This window comes from Crocodylus porosus, unplaced genomic scaffold (assembly GCF_001723895.1).
Source record: "Crocodylus porosus isolate Cpor-Errol unplaced genomic scaffold, CroPor_comp1, whole genome shotgun sequence".
Lineage (NCBI taxonomy): Eukaryota > Metazoa > Chordata > Crocodylia > Crocodylidae > Crocodylus > Crocodylus porosus.
In genome coordinates this window covers 201,120,722-201,137,063 of record NW_017728906.1, presented here as the reverse complement: position 1 = coordinate 201,137,063, position 16,342 = coordinate 201,120,722, and the positions used below count along the sequence as shown (strand labels likewise).

General features: G+C 47.3%; 1 protein-coding gene across 3 annotated transcripts in view; it reads left to right on the top strand.

Moving 5' to 3' along the window:
- The window catches only part of GDPD5 (glycerophosphodiester phosphodiesterase domain containing 5), a 246,212-nt gene that overhangs the window by 143,463 nt on the left and 86,407 nt on the right, over nt 1-16,342 (top strand). For all 3 annotated transcript variants that reach the window (XM_019530519.1, XM_019530517.1, XM_019530520.1), the window contains exon 3: nt 2,617-2,720. In XM_019530519.1, coding sequence (XP_019386064.1) covers nt 2,617-2,720 — 104 coding nt within the window. The remainder of the gene's footprint in view (nt 1-2,616; nt 2,721-16,342) is intronic.

The window sequence follows — 16,342 nt, the reverse complement described above, 5'->3', positions numbered from 1 at the left end:
GCGGTGGTCCTCTCCCCTAGCCGGGGGGACTTCAAGAGGAGGTTGGATGAGCATCTGGCTGGGGTCATGTGAACCCACCACCCTTTCCTGCCTATGCAGGGGGTCGGACTCTATGATCTATGGAGGTCCCTTCCCACCCTAACATCTATGAATCCCCTGTCCTCTTCGGATTTGATTAGGTACAAATCCACCTGGCATTTCAATGTGAAGGTGGCTAATCATGCGGCGACCTGCTCCATTCTCATACTGGTTTGACGCTCCGCTTTGATATGTGTTCAGAAAGGCAGTAAAATGGGAGCTGATGTGGATGGCATTGTCAGGGTCAAATCCTTGTCCCATTAAATACATGCATGGGAGTACTCGGATTGATCCCATTGAACTCGAGTTTCCATCTCCAGCATGTGAGCACGGCACTTGCAGACTAAACTTTCCTCTTCCTAGGGGTTCACTTCAGCTTCAGCATTTGCACTTGTAAAGTCAACAGTGCGTGTTCACGCTGGTGTGATCTGCATCCTTATGCAAATCTCTGTTCAGTGCAGTTCTGTGAGCAAACACGCGTGGAGGAAACGGTCCATACAGTCTCAGCAGAGCTCATTTTAGCTATACGATGGATTGTATTCAGTGTTGGTAGCAATCTTGTTTTGCTTTTTATCCTCACGATCATCTTTTGGACTCATCAAACATCAGGATAGGCTTTTCAAATGAGGCTAGAAGAGTTAAGCACGTAAGTGCCTTTCATTGTTCAATGGAGTCGAACTCCACTAGGTTCTCCGGAGGGGGAAAAAAAAATCTGACCTTAATTCTTTGTCAGAAACAAGAATTTGTAGTGTGAAGTGCCACTGCCAGCACTGGGAAATGAAGTTATTTCAGCCCTTATCACATCGTCTTTGTCTTTATTCTTCAGGAAATACTCCAAAAAAGTCACGTTGCAAAATTAGAATTGTGCTTGCTCATGAAGATAATGTTGTTAGATCAAGATGACTTGTTAGATCAGTTATCAGGCCGATGTTGTTATATAAGAAGTAGATCTAGCCTTGAAAATCAACTCAAAATGGGAGAGACGTAATAGAATCTCTTAGGTGACAGCCAAATATGCCTGTTTTATGGTAACTGTTTTTCTGTACTTGAAAAGCCAGCTCACAATATCCTGGGAAAGGGAATATTTTGAGGACTGATAGATAGGGTGCTCAGCATTTGGAAAAAAAAAATTAAGGGAGTTGAGCCTGCACATACATTTTTGTTTGTTACTTCTGGGGAGAGGATTCCTTTGGATATTTTCTTTTATTAATTTTTTTTAGTTTTTGTTGCAAGGAAAATCAAAAACCACCAGTGGGGCTATTAATACTGCAGAATAAAACCGTGGAAGGAGCACCCGGGAATAATAGGAGATGGGGCAGAGCAGCTTTCTCACGATGCTCCTGCTAAAGGAAAGTCTTTGTGGTTTCGACTGGATAAAATTCTGTTAGAACGAAACTCTAAGCAGTGGTTAGTTCGACATTAATACGTTTGTCAGAGCCAGGTGGCAATGCAAATCCTTTTCATGTTCTGAGATCAGTGCTGCCTCTCTCCCTTCACCGAAGAACTTGCAAAATATTTTGTACAAGTTCAGGGGAAAGCAAACGATGGAGGTAGGAATTGTCGCTCGATGTATGTGGGGAGGTCGGACTATTTTGGAGGAGAAAAGGCTTATAGGAGATCTGTAGGAGGTAGTGAGATCTGCCTTTTGAGGTTGAGCTCATGGAATATATGTAGGCCTTTCAATTTCTGAGAGGGGGAAACTATTTAAGAGTAGGTAGGAGGTTCAAGGGAAGCATCTCAAAGTCCCTTTATACCATAAGCAAACAACATCTCCTAGTGCCTTGAAGAGGTGGATGACGGTCAGGATTACCCTTGTCTTCCACAGTGGGGTGGGGAGGGGCGACCAAGTTAACCGAATAAGTGACTTGCTCTGTATCGTTTGCCAATTTTTGTGGCAGAGGTGGGAACAAGATCCAGGTCCCTTGGCTTCCACCTCTGTTCTTATGCCCCAGTACTTAGTTATGCCCTGGTATTGCCAGAGTGAGCACATAGATAGAGGAGGCATGACACGTTTTGTCCAACAGAGAATAAACTTGTCCCCTTTAACCAGGGAAGTTGAAGTATTTTGGAAGAGAAAAGGTTTTTATAGGCGTATAGTGAATTTGGGATATTGGTTGTTGCGTGGAAAGTGAATCTTAGGCCTGGTGAGCGTGCTGTGTTGCACTGATTGAGCTAAACTGATAGAAAGCTCCAGATGACATGAGACGTTACGTTAAGTTGGTCTAATACAAGATATCAGATTCACCCAAAGTTACGTTGAAGCATCTTTTGGGAGCAGATGCCCTTCTCCTGGTGTAATGGTATCCATACAGAAGTAGTTTGTAAATTGATCAAGGTGAGCAACATCGGGATACAGTGCAACTGCATTGGCACGGGGGGGAAGGGGGGTTGCATGAATTGAACTGAATGATTTTTTTTTCTAAACATTATTCAGTTGGATCTGTATAGAAATACTGCATGTAGGTGAGGTTTATGACTGTAATCCCTTCCCTTTCAGTGTCGGAGTACTTATTAACATCCACCTTTTCACTTTCACAGTGGGAGCGTCTCTGGTTTCTAATCCTCACCTTCACTTTCTTCCTGACGCTGATCTGGTTTTATTTCTGGTGGGAAGTTCATAATGACTACAACGAGATCAACTGGTGAGTAAAATGTTTCCATTTGGGGTGACATATATCTGGTTTTGAGCAGAACCAGATCACATGGATTTTTCTTTTTAAGAGCTCTCCAAATCGTAATGCTTTTTTTTTTTTTGGAGGGGTGGTGAAGGGGGATCCTCTTGTTGGAATCAGTAGCAGTAGAAGATAGGAATATGGGGCGAGCAATGGCATCTCTTGTGTCTGCACTGACAGATGCAATTATGTGTGGTTACTTGCATTTCTGCTATTCAACCTCTCAATGTCTGTGCTTTATGGAGAGTTTCTGGTAAACGTGGCAAGCAAACTTAAGTTGTGCAGAAGCCTGTCTGCCTCTGTAATTGGTAGTCGTATTTAACAAATGTCTCGTGAAAAGGTATATATCGTGAGTTATAGCAAGATATGGTAGATTTATTAATTTTTGTGTTTTGTTGGCTTCCACTTATATATGGTGAGGAACTTGGCAATAATTTGTAGCTCACCGATTGAACTATTTGAATGGTAGATATGCTGCTTGTTTTCTAATTCTGGCCTTTTGTTTTGATCCAAATCTGAAAAGTCAAAACCTAATAAAAAAAAGCCTAGGTTCATTTTGTCTAGGTTCGGGATTCTTTCCTACGAATGCAAACAAGAAAAGATGCGTGCAGAAATACCTGGACAAAGACACAGCAACTTACTTTTGTTCTTTTCTGATTTGATGCAATTCATAGTCATGTAGCCCGATTACTTTTGGCTCATCTATCTCAGTGCCTCACATCTACCTGTAAAATGAAGATGAAGTCATTCTCTTAGCCTTACCAGGCTTATTTTAACTTAAACGTTTATGAAGTATTGGGATATTAAGATAAGTACCATAGAAAGGTCTATGCAGAAGTTAATACTTCCGACTTCAGGGCAGGGTTTGAAGACTGCATAGTAAATAAGGGCCACTTTGATTCATCATGATAAAACACGTATTGAAAAGTTCCTTGGACAGAGCTCACTTGAATATCCTGCATGGTGAGTGAAGCAGGGTTTCTGTTGGGGAGCGTGCCTGTCTGTAATAAATGGGCACATTTGGTATGCACGGGGGGCTGAATCAAGGTGGCACAGTCAGGCTTTGACTTGTGCTCTCTGAATGTAGTGGTCCAGGATAGTTTGTCCAAAACCCCCCTGAAAAACCCAGCTGTTGTCATGTTGACCCCACCATTGGTTCACTGCTTGGGTGGGAGCTCTTAGATGCACCAAACAGGTCAAAGCCCCTTGAGCTGGCACAGCAACTGATACAGAACGACGAACTATTATTGCACCGTGGACCAGCGCGGGAAAGGGGATATACAGACTCTGCTGGGCTTCACAGCTGCTTGCGGCTGACAGAGGAATGGGAAGAGGAGGGACTCCTGGATTATTTCAAGGGTCTGAAAAGAGTATGCTGTAGGGCTCGTCTATGCTGCTGCGGTGGGAAGGGCAGGGCTGAGTGTGCCCTGTTCACACCAGACCTACCCGAGTCTACTGAAGTGCTCCAGATCTGGAAGATACCCAGTGAGGCTGTGCCAGGTTCATCTCTGGTAGGTCTTAGAGCAGCCTCTGCAGACGAGCCTGGTGACCTTCCAGGTCTGAAGCGTACTTTCGGATCTGGGTAGGCTCGGCTCTTTTCTCCCTGGGACCAGCCACTGCAGTAGCACGAATGAGCCTTTTGTGGGCACAGAAACCTTTTTTCCGTTGCCTCCGATGTGGAGTGAAGAGGTCTAACCCCGATGGAAATACCACTCCTGCCAAATTTAAAGCTGAGGATAAATTCAGGCACTCTGCAGAAGACCTCTCCGGGTTTTTTTTGTAGGTAAAACCTATTTTTCCTGAACTTCGTTCTCAGAAAGGCCCTTTCTCAAAAATTCAGCGTGGAACAAACACTGATTCCAGGAGTCTTTTGCGAATCTATAAGCTACTTGATTCCAAGGGTAGCCCTGCCAGTAATAAAGTGAAAACTATATTTTTAACATGGCTCGGCTCTGAAATGCTTTAACAAATTACTCGGCCCAAACAGCCGCCACCTAAATCACTTGAACATCACCTTTCTGTCAAAAACAATATGCAAATGGTATTTAAAATGCAACAGAGTAGTTAATCCCATAAATGAGCTGCCTGTTTAGGATGCTGAAGTTGTGTGAAGGATGCTGTTCCAGCAACTTTATGAATGATCTTCTGCCAGGGGTGACTAATACAAGGCAGGGCTGCCACCGAACAAGTTCCTGTTTGCAGCACTTCATTCATCAGTCAAAAGCTCCTAGGCTTGCGTTTACAAGAGAGACGTCTTTGAAGGGTACGTTGTCTCCTGTCAGGTTGTTTGACAGTCGTATTGAGCGTGGCTTGTCAGCTTCTATCCGTTTTCCAGAGTGGAACATATTTATTTGGGAAGCCTGATGCTCGAATAAACTTGCGTAAGGGTGGAGGGTGGAATAACAGCAGACACGTGACCTGTACATCATTGTGCATCCTGAATTGCCAAGGAATAACCTTCACCCAAAGACTGGTGTAGTGCGGTCTGTGCCTCTGCTCCACGCTTACAGCAGTCTAACGACAGATTTTGCTAGTGTTCATGCATCTTCTGTCCACCCCCCAGTTGTCCCAGCAGTGATTCTCTTGAGCTTGCTGCCCCTCCGTATTGTGCCCCGAGCAGGACTATTGACCGGTATTGTCTCCTGTCCCTGTTCTTCTCTGCATCCCCCCTGCTGCGTCTCACTTTAACCTGAAAGCTTGTTGGACAGAACTAATTTTTGCTGTTCTGCCCCTAACACGGCGGGAGGTCCTGCTCCATTCTTCTTATTCCTATGGCAGTAGCAGTTATCATTTTAGCATACTTGGAAAGCTCCCTCTGCGGGGCTTCGCTGATATGACTCTTCAGTAGCTTGGGGGAAGACAGAAGGCGAGCTGGGTCTGCTTTTAAAGTTGTTGGGGTTTTTTTTCACCACCCCCAAAATCTTTTCTTCTGTCACCCTACTCCCAAGCATGCACTTCTCTTGGCTAACTGCTAGACCCCATGGCCCAGCCCCGAGGTCTCTGAGAACAGGACAGGTTTCCTTGGGAAACTTGTGAGTGCCGCTTTTGGTGTTTTTTAACAGAGGGAACACTTCAGGTGTCTTTCCAAAGCTGTCCTCAGCATTTCCACAGTATCTTCTACCTGATGACCGCAGGGCCCATTAAAGTCAATGAAGTCACACGCCGGGATCCAGAGTAAATGGTCTGCAACGAAGCCCAAAGTGCATGCAACTCATGGGGTTTCCGTTTCATGATGGAAGTTGAAGCCAAAGTTGCACCTGAAACCAGAGTTAGCAAAGCCTCCGAGTAAATCCAGGCTGTTGCAGAGTTTTTCAAGGTCTTTGGAATGAATCCTGGAGAAATGTGACCTGACTGGTAAAGAAACTCTTGGAGAACTTGGGCATGATACCATAAAGACCCAAACCCCGCTGTCTTTGAGCCAGCCGCCACAAGGGTCAGTGGCTGAGCTTTGCGCATCCTACTCGATGCGGAAGGTCGCATAACCGCTCTCTCCAGAGACGGATCAGCTGAATCGTAGATGGTAGCTGGCTTGCCGTGAGTTATCTGGCAGTAGAGGTGGGACTAGATCCTGTAAATCCTGGCTTAAACCCCTGGACTGCACTGCTTCCCTAGCACACAGTTTTCCCCTTCTAGTCTTAGGCTGCTGGATCCCACTGAAGGACCCTGATGCTGGTGGATGAGCCCAGCTCTGTACTGACGAGTGCATTCAGCTGCTTTGTGTTACCTACAGGCCTTCTGGCATCCAACAGGTAAGCATCACTGCACACTGCCATTGTAATGGTGCCAGCTCCCACCTCCCATAATCTAGTTCCATAACTTTTTCCATTCTCAAAGCCAGAAAGAACTCTTATTTTTTTAACGAGGCTTAGAAGAGGCCTCATTTGGATCTGAATAATAGATGGAGGGTGCTTGTGCTCCTGCAGACACCCACATGAGCAACTCACTGTGTCATAGCTGTGAGTTTTTTGCATACCGGGCAACTCCTGTTTCCATTGACTTTTTTTAGGAGTGCTTGACACTTCTCACCAAGCACTGAAGCATGCGGAGACTGCAGACCATGCTTGAAAGGTTGGCTGCTCATTCCATGCTCTCAAACTCTGAACCTGGGCCCATAGGCAAGCAAATCCCGAAGTTTGCTTCCAGCACTTGTATTCCCTCCCTCGTATTCTGGAGGAAGTCGCTTTCCTTATCTTTTTCATATCTTCATCTGTAAAATGAAGGTGATGTTTTGAAGTAGCTGGTTCAAAATTAGGCATAGGATTTGCTTTAGAACACATTAGAACTTTTTTTATAGTCCCATAGTCTGTCTCCGTATTCGGATTGCAAACTCTGGTAAAGATTCATCTGTCAGCATGACTGTAGTACCTAGCGTAGTGGACCCTCAGCCCTTACTGGGTGTTGTCATAGCACATTATGTGAGAAGCTTTCTCTGCTGACACCACCCTGCCCCATTACAATTATTGGGTGTCCTGGCACTAAGTGAGGCTTTCAGGTCATCTGGTGGCTCATGCAGTCCTTAAATGCAATTCATGGTTTATTTTTCTCTGTATCCACAAGATGAGAGTAAAGCTACCCAATGAAGGGTTTCCACTGTGGTGTACACTGAGCAGCTATGGTCATTTAGCTGTGAGCAGAACAGGGCACTGGATTTTATGGTCACGCACCCTTTTTTTTGTGTGTGGTTAAAATGGCAAATTTTAAACACGAGTTGTATAAAACTCTGGAGCACTTTGTAAAATGCCAGTACAACTTTTGTGTTGCATAGTTTGGGCGTCCTGGCTTTAAAGCTGCAGGCCTGGCTGCTTTGATTAGTCATACGTCTCCAGTGGCAGATGGAGGTAGAAGGCCCTTGGTCCCAATGTCAGGGTCTCATCAGGGGAGGGTTGGGATGACTTGAAAATAAACCAAACTAGCCAAGGAAGCTGCTAACTGGGAAGACAGCACTCCGTGTATCTGTTGAGCAATTTGTTCATTGCAAGTAAATGTTGAAAATGGGCCAGTGGCCTTGTATGTACCAGACCCCAATTAGCCACCTGTTTCAGGATGGGTTTGAGTCCTGACATCAGCGGTCAGCAGAAACAGCATGGTTTTAAAAATAGCCAAAAATTCTTTGAAAATAATAGGAAAGAGGATAATAATGTGGTGTGAGGCTTTAATTACAGTGGAGCTAATCCCAGGGGTAGAGGGAATGGAAATTTCCACTAGATCCATTCAAGCTGAGCTTGGGTTTTATAGCACAGATGTTTGCAGCCTACCGAAACACAATGGTGATTAGAAAAATATATGCTGAGGTGGCCTGGGGAAGCACAGAAGCACCTTGATGGTGCAGGCAGAGATGCAGAAACTGGTCGTGGGTATGCAAACAGCATGGACGGCGTTCTTCCAAAGCTCTTCTCTGCCGCGGTATCTCAGAGTCGGTGTCAGCTGATGGTGAAGCAAGGGGACCGTGCTCAGTTGTTACCTCATCCTCCACTTTTTTGTCCTCCCCCTCCCCTTCCTCTGTACTTGTTGTTCACCAGTCATCACTTCTGGTGGGAACCCAGGTTGTATGCAGGGTTTTGCAGGGGGTCTCTGTACAATGCCAAGTCTAATGTTCTTCAATCCCTGTTTGGAGCCCTCTGACCGTGCCAGAGCAAAAAGAATAGGTCCTTGCTGTAGTGGCTTATCCACTGTCTGCGCCACAAGTACAGCTGATGCTGCCCTCCCTCCCCACCCAGTGACAACGACCCTCTTCAGTTGAAATGTGTAGAGAAAATGCTAAGTATAAACTGTAAATAGAGTGGCTGAGCCATCTCCAACTGCACCAGAGACTTCAAACCGGATGCAACGTTCTTCATTGCTTGACCTGAAGTCTTCGGTTTCTTTGGCAATGGGTGGACGTTCTTGGGGGGAGGACAGCTATCAGGTGATGGGATCCAGTTGACAAGAATGGGGAAGAGCATCTTTGGATGGTAAGCAGGGCTTTAGACTAAGTCTCGGTGGGGATGGTGGTCAAAAACCCTCCAGCAAAAAAACACGCAGTCCAGAGGGGAAAGGACTTGAAGAAGTAATTCAACTCTGGGAAAGGGCCAGAGAGAGAGAGTGGCATGGAAAGGAAGCAAGGAAGTCCTTCCAATGGATGTATATGAACTGGAGAAGTATGGGGAACAAACCAAATGAGGTGGCAGCTGCCGCCTGTGAAGAGAACTGCAGTCTCATTGGCATCGCTGAGACGAGATGAGACGAGACGGCTCGTATGACTGGAATGTGAACAACGGGGGTGACGCTCTCTTTTGGAAGGATGGACTTGGGAGAAAAGGTGGTGGTATTGCCTTGTATGTCAAAAACACACGTGCTTCTTCCCCGGCCCAGGGAGAAGACGGCAAAGCACAATGCAGTTGAGTGAAGACGAAAGGTGAAAGATGCAGCACTGATATAATGGTGGGGATTTATTATAGGTGTCCTCATCCGGAAGAGGAGGTGGATGCGGCACTCTTCAAGCAGGTGACAAATCTATCCAAAAGCCGTGGGATGGTACGAATGGGAGGCTTCAATTCTCCACACAGGGAGGAGATAATAAAAGAGAAGGCTAGAGAGCTTTTGATGGGTTTGAATTAATTTGCCAGTAGGGCCTGATGAGCTTCCTTCCAAAGTCCTGATTGAACCGGCAGAGGACATCTCGGAGCCCTTAGCAATGATTTTCATGACGTTGTGGGAAACGGGCCAGGTACCAGAGGCCTGGAGAAGGGCCAGTGTGGTGCCCTTCTTTAAAAAAGGCGAGGAGGAGGACCCAGGGGACTACTGACCGGTTAGCCTCACCTCAGTACCTGGGAAGGAGCACATCCTAACGAAGGCCATTTGCAAGGATCTGGAGGCTGACTGCAAGCAGCTAGCATGGATCGGTGGAAAAAACCTTGTGTCAAACAAACCTGAACTCCTTTTTATTTTTAATGCCTATTTTCGACGCTTGCGTCTGGGCTTTGCTGATTGCTTCTCCCCCTTCCTCTCTCCCCTTTTTTCTGTCATATGTGTCAGGGTGTGTTTAAGCCTGGGTGTTTTCTAGGGACTTTGACTGGGCTGGACCAAAGCTCCTGCTGGGACCGCAGCTGACTGGAGGGTCGTGGGTCAGGGTCAGACTAATTGCCATCCTGAGGGTCAGGAAGGAATTTTACCCCATGGTCAGACTGATAGAGACTGTGGGGTTTTTTTTGCTTTCTTCTGTAGTGGGGGGACATGGCCCTCTACCCAGGACCTCTTGACTATATATTGCCAGCAGATTAGAGAAGCAGGACTGTGGCTGCTGTGGTTCCCCTGTTTTACCTGTGGCATGTTAGGGTGTTAGGTCTCTGCTGTGTCAAGGTCAAGGGTCATCTTATGTAGAGTTTAAATAATGACTGTATGAGATGATATGGATATGGATATGGAAGACCCTGTCTCTGGCAGGGGGTTGGACTAGAAATTTGCTGGTCCCTTCCAGCCCTACTTCTCCGTGACCAGATGTTATGCGTGGTGCTGCCAGATGCCGCTAACCGGCGTCTGGGAAATGTCCATGTTCCATGGAGATGTGATAAGCCCAGCGCACAGTTTGCACGTCTGATTGAAAGCCACATGTAGGGTACACTTACCCACTGAGTGATCCTCTGGATTAGCATGGGGCTAGGCATGAGACGAAGGATGCTGACATGGGAAAATGTTCTGACGTTGGGCCCTGAACTTGTAAACAACCGAGGCATCCTTTGAGGAGTGAGATGTGCTTTATAAAGACCAAATCAAATCACAACCCGGGGTGTTTGCCGCAGGCTTTTATCATTTAACCAAAAGGCTTCCAGCTTTGCATATGCAGTTCCCTCCTTTCATTTTGATGCTCCGTGCCTCAGGAATATAAATATTTTTAAATTTTTATTGCTTGGGGCAGTTCCTTTTGCTCTGTGTTTTCAGCTGCTTTTGTTTCATGTCTCCAGTGCACGGAGGTTAGATCCACAAATCCAAGCTACAGAAGGAAAGCAGGAACTTGAATAAAGAAGCGTATGTAAAGCTTTGTAGTTTGCGAGCTTGATCCTATTCCCCTTGGAGCTGGGTCATAAATTCATGTCTATGTAATATGGTCTTTCATTTTTTCCCCCCCTTCTCAGTTCTGGGGAAGGCTAATCACGGTTTATAACGTGGTCATGGAGCACGGTTTCTGAAGCTTTTGCAATGTAAAGCAAGCATGAAGAAAATGTAGGAGATGTCAGTGGCAAAAACAATAAATGCCCAGAGAGAGGTTCGTCTGAACAGTCGTGATTCCGGCTAACCTGAGTACCTGGGAACTCGCTTCCACGTTTAATTTCATTTGGCTCAAATTCACTTAACTTATGGCGCTTTCCACATCCGGGCGGGAACCTGGAGTTGCATTGTGTGTTCATTGTGGAAAACCAAGAGCTGTGTTTTGGGGGTGGGGAGTGGGTTGGAGTGCATTGCTAGACAGATGATCTTATGCTTGCTGTATGCTTGAGCTGCTTCAAGGCATGTGGCATTATTCGTAGACGTAGCCCCAGCAATCTGGCCTGGGTTTGTGAATGGGTGGATCGTGTCATCGCTGGGTCCATGATGCATCAGTTCCCGCCTTGCAGCTGGCACTGAGGATCTTCTGTGGTGGTGGCTATTTGGGCACTTGCTGTGGTTGGAGCATCCGAAAGGATGCTGAGTCTGTGGGACAGCTTCGCTTGAGGGCAGATTTCAGGGGGAGGGTGGCAGGGGATGGTTATGGAGACGCCAGATACTTGGAGCTGCTTGCCTCTTTGTACCAACGTCACTCGGTACAAAGCTTTGCGTGGCTGCCCTTCGCAGGCTGGTTTTGGCCAAGTACTGGGAAAGCTGATTTAATAGAGCAGTCGGCTCATCCCAAAGGCAACGTGGAGCTGGTGGTGGCTGTGTATCGCTGGCACTTGGCTCCGTGTTGTGCCCTGAGCTTTTCAGCAGTTTCCAATGAATAATGTAGCCACCGAAGGGCTTCGTGGAGTGGGCTTTTGTTCAGTAGCCAGCAGCGCTGAGAGGAGACCCCAGCTGTCCTATCTCCTGGATCCCCATTTCAGCTGTCACTGCCCACTGCCTAGTTTAGAGAGCTCGGCACTAACATGCTAGAAATGTGGGCATGAGCCTGTAAGCAGGATCTGTTCTGTGCATGAGCAGACTGAAGGGACCCGGGAAGGCAGCACAGTCTGACTGCTGTGGGGGTATCACCAGCTGCTGGGCCAGATGCAGGCTGCTTGGGGAGGCACCCTATTTTCTCCCCCTCCCTCCCCCCGCCCCAAAAAAGTAAAATATGGGCCTTGGTTTTGCAATTCAGAAGAAAGAAAAGGTATCCAGGTTGTAGCAGTATTGATCTAGAGGCAAAAGGAATCAGAACTCATGACACGGGTGATATCTTTTATTAGAGCAACTAGATTTTTGCAAAATAAGTTCTTTAATTGCAAGCTTTTGGACACAAATGATCTTCTTCAGGCATAGGAGAAAAGATTGTAAACCCGGGAGCACTCTTACAATCTTTTCTCCTGTGCCTGAAGAAGAGTGCTTGTGCCCGAAAGCTTGCAATTAAAGATTTTTTTTTTTTTTTTTTTTTTTTGCAAAAAAGTAGTTGGTCCAATAAAAGATATTTTTACCTCTACCACCAGTTCTGAATAAAGAAAAAAGATCTTTCCGCAGTAAGTAACTGAGTAGCAGTCACTAGGGACCTGACCCTGCTTGTTATTCTGCTCCCCCCACAGATTTTACTTCTTACCATATTTCTGACATATAAGGTGCCCCACAATTTCCCCAAACTTTTTTTTTTAAAGCTGCGTATTTGTGATAAGATATGATATTATCGTAGGCAGCGGCCTTTGATAGCATAGTCTTTCCAGTACTCCCTTGTGTCTGAGAGGATTCAGTTGAAAGTGTGCTCAGGTTTGGAAAATGAACTTGATGCCAATTCTCAGTAGGTTTGTGGTGCAACCCTATTGCCAGGCATGTCAAAGAGCATCCAAAAAGGTGGATTGCAGGCCAGTGCTTCTCATTTATTCTCAAGATCAGAAATAGTTTTCTGAAACCTAGGTTGGGCTTAATTCATCCCTTCGGTGCAGGGGGGAGGGGGTTGAAGTCCTCGGCAAAATCTTTAGTAAACAGAATGGGATCAGGAGTGGACTTAAGACTCAACATTACTTTTGGCCCTCTTAGTCGCAGAGCTCTGCCAGCAGGGCTGTGTCTGTAAGGGACGTGAATCGATAGCACCCATAGCCACCTTTATTTTGCACGCACAAGTCCTAGTGTGTTGGCTTTTGCTGGTGTTTGGAGAAGGTGAAGTGACTCTGATGGCAGAACCCCTCCGGCCTCAGAGCTGCATCTGTCCTAGGGACCCGATGGCCCATCCCAGCTGTTGTATTCGAGTCGGACAGCATTGCTTCTTGGCCTTTTGGCTCAGATCAAGTGTCTCGGCCTCTTGTGGACTAAGATCAAGTGGGGGGTATCCGAATCCCAAGACCGACTGTAGTGCCAGGCGTGGTGTTTAGAACGATTGAGTTCTGCCTACTCAAATGATACGGTTTTTGGCACGATTGAGTTGTGCTCAATCAATACGATTCGGCCGATTTGACCTGGAACACAAAATATATTAATTAAGGGGAAAAAATGGAGACAGCAGGAGTTGTGTAGGGTAGACCTCGTGCTCGGTGACACCTACTCAAAAGGAGTCAAAAGGATGAAAGACCCAAATACAAGCCTCCAGCTTTTGGTGGATTCCAGTTTGGAGGAGTTTTTAAAAAGAAACCAAAATGCAGCGTTCCTTTCATTTCTTGCTCGTCTTTGATTGCTGTTTCAAGGGAGCTCTTTTTCAAAGCCTCCTTCAGCTTTAAAGCTACGCTGCTTATGACCGAGTGCCCGGGCTGTGTTCAAAACCCCTTGTGCTGTCTAAGGCTAAAGGCCTTGTTCCTAGCCAGAAACTTAAGGCATCTCTTCGGGGCATTTTTTTGGTGCAGGTCCCCGAGGAGCAGGCATCGGTCTTCCAAATGTAACGGTGCCTCCGCTGCGGTTTCTGAAGCCGGGTCTGGGCTGCTTTTCCTCCCCGCTGGTTGCAGCAGGGAGTGGGGTCCTTCAGGAGGCTGCAGAGCCGATGCTTTTGGCATCCGCGTGGGCTCTGCGGGTGGTGAGGAACCGCTGGAGGGAATCTTACTCATGCTGAAATCATCTTACTGACAGGGGTCTGGGACCCCAAGGCATTTCCAAATACAAGCGCTGGAAAGCATCCCATTCACAAATGTACGTGAGAACGGAGCGGGACCCATCAGGTGACAGAGCTGAGATGCCGTCACCTTCAGCCGCCAGGGCAAGGTGGAGCCGGAGTCAGCATCCATCGCGAGTTTTGTTGTAGCTTCATTGATCCTTGTGCAAAAACCAGTAAAGCGGGACGCTCTCTTTAATTACCCTTCGGCTTCATTCCAGGAGACTTTTATTAGGAAGTGTGTCTTCATTTAAATGCAAATTTTAACATTTAAAGTCCAGGGCTGGGAGATGGGGGTAGTATCTCATACAGCACCAGATGTGGTGACTGGCCTGCTTGTTTCAAGCAATTGCTGCCAACTCCTTCGCTGCCAGTACCCCTGCCGCCCTCGCAGGCGGAGCACCTCCCCTGCAAGCTGCGACGGCTGAACTGGAGGTATCAGTGTGGGCTCAGCCCTGCCTAGCTCCCAGCAAAGCTCAGTGTGCCACAGCACACTTTCCACTCCTAGTACCCAACCTTGTACGTGCATAGTGCGTGTGTGCGGACAAATGATTGAATCCCAGCAAGTTGCAAGGAAGTAGGGACTTGCTACATGTCATCACTGCACTGCTACTGTGTGTTATTGGATGATTCTTTAATGAGTAAATAGCTCGGGGAGCAGAGACCTTAATGCAAGCTTGACCTTTCCAGGAGAGATGGCCTTCAGTAGGACCCAGACCTTGGTGAGGTCCCTTAGCCCTTGGGAAGGTGAGGATTTGCGACCCAGCTTGCAGTTAGAAACAGCCATGGCAAGCAGCTTCATGGTGCTACCGAGGTGCTCCAGCTCTTTGCTGTGGCTTTAATTGCAAAGGACCCTCTGTCTGTAACCCAATGAATTTTGCATTAGTTGCTGCAGAGTGGTATGGCTTCAATAGGTCAGGTGGAGAATGCCCCCACCTTGGCTAAGTGTCCAACCTGGTGGTAAAGGCCCTTTTCTGGATGGGTTTGAAACCTCTCAGGCTTAGGAGGGAACTGCAAGGAGATGTCATGCTTCCTGGGCAAGTGGTTTAATCGCTAGATTAGAATTTAAAAGAGGTGTGGTGCCAATGGCAGCAAAACCCCAAGATGGGATGAATATGGCTCTAGCTGCTGTTTTAGGCCAAACTCGGAGCAGTCATTTGTGCCTGCACAATCTGATCCCTCAGGCTTGACCAGGGGTGTCAAAGATCTGACCTGTGGACCAGATCCAGCCATCATTCAGTCCTTAGTGTTGCCCCATGGGTCTGAGTTGACCCATATGCCACTGGGCAGCCCCAGATGCAGGGCTCGGGATGGACACTACATGTGACACCTGCTCTGCGTGGTCTGAGATCCACGTTACACGCAGTGCCCACCCTGGCTGGTCCAGGACTGCACTGCACGTGCTCTCCTCCTGCCCCTCCAGCTTGTCCAGGACTGGGTAGGGGGACACCGTGCGTGGTATGGGTCCTGGAGTAGACATTGTGTGCACTGAATCTGGCATGAGGAGTGGGGGTAAAGGGGCATCCGTGTGCATGACCTGGCCTGTGGACTGGCCCCATGCCACTCATCCAGCTTGCAAGACCAGATGAGTTTGACACCCCTGGTGCAGACAAACTCTCAGGGGAATAAGGTGCCTCTGAGACTGGGGACTCCCAATGGGCTGTGTTGCAAGATCAGCACTGAGCTTTTCAGTCTTGCCGGGATGGTGGTACTTCTGGACATGTGCAGAAAGGGACGTCCAGATTTAGGGAACTTGACTGGCAGAACGCGAGAGTGGGGTTTGCAGGATCATATTTGTGGATTTAGGCACCTAAATTCTGTTTAAGTACCACTTTAGGCCCCTGGGTCCTTTAGCAGATCTAGGCCTTGGGGTTTTGTTCAGGTCTCCCCCTGTTCCTGAGCTGCCTGAAAGTTAGTATTTGACCTGTGAGAAAAGTAGTTTTATTCCAGCGTCCCAGCAGCATCTTTCCAAGCCAGGCGTGGTGTTTAGAACGATTGAGTTCTGCCTACTCAAATGATACGTTTTTTTCCAAGAATCGCTGTCCTCGTTTGGCCCTCCCTTAGTCACAGACTCAGCAGAGGACCGAGAAGGCCATCGAGGCTGAGCTGTATTGATGCTTGCACAAAGAGGGGGCCTCCAGGCCAGGGATGGCCTGTTAGTGGTATGGATGAAGCCTTCACATCCGCTCTTTATGCCTGACCCTGCCGAGCACATGAATCGAGTACTCAGCCTGCTGGGCTCTCTGCCTTCTCACCTTTATACAGCCCTACATTTTAGGCACGTAGTGTGGTCCAGTCACTGTTTCTGTAAGCATGATTCATGGAAGCTAAGGACAAAGATACAGGACTTAGGACCTGGCCTGAGCTCCACAATGAAGCA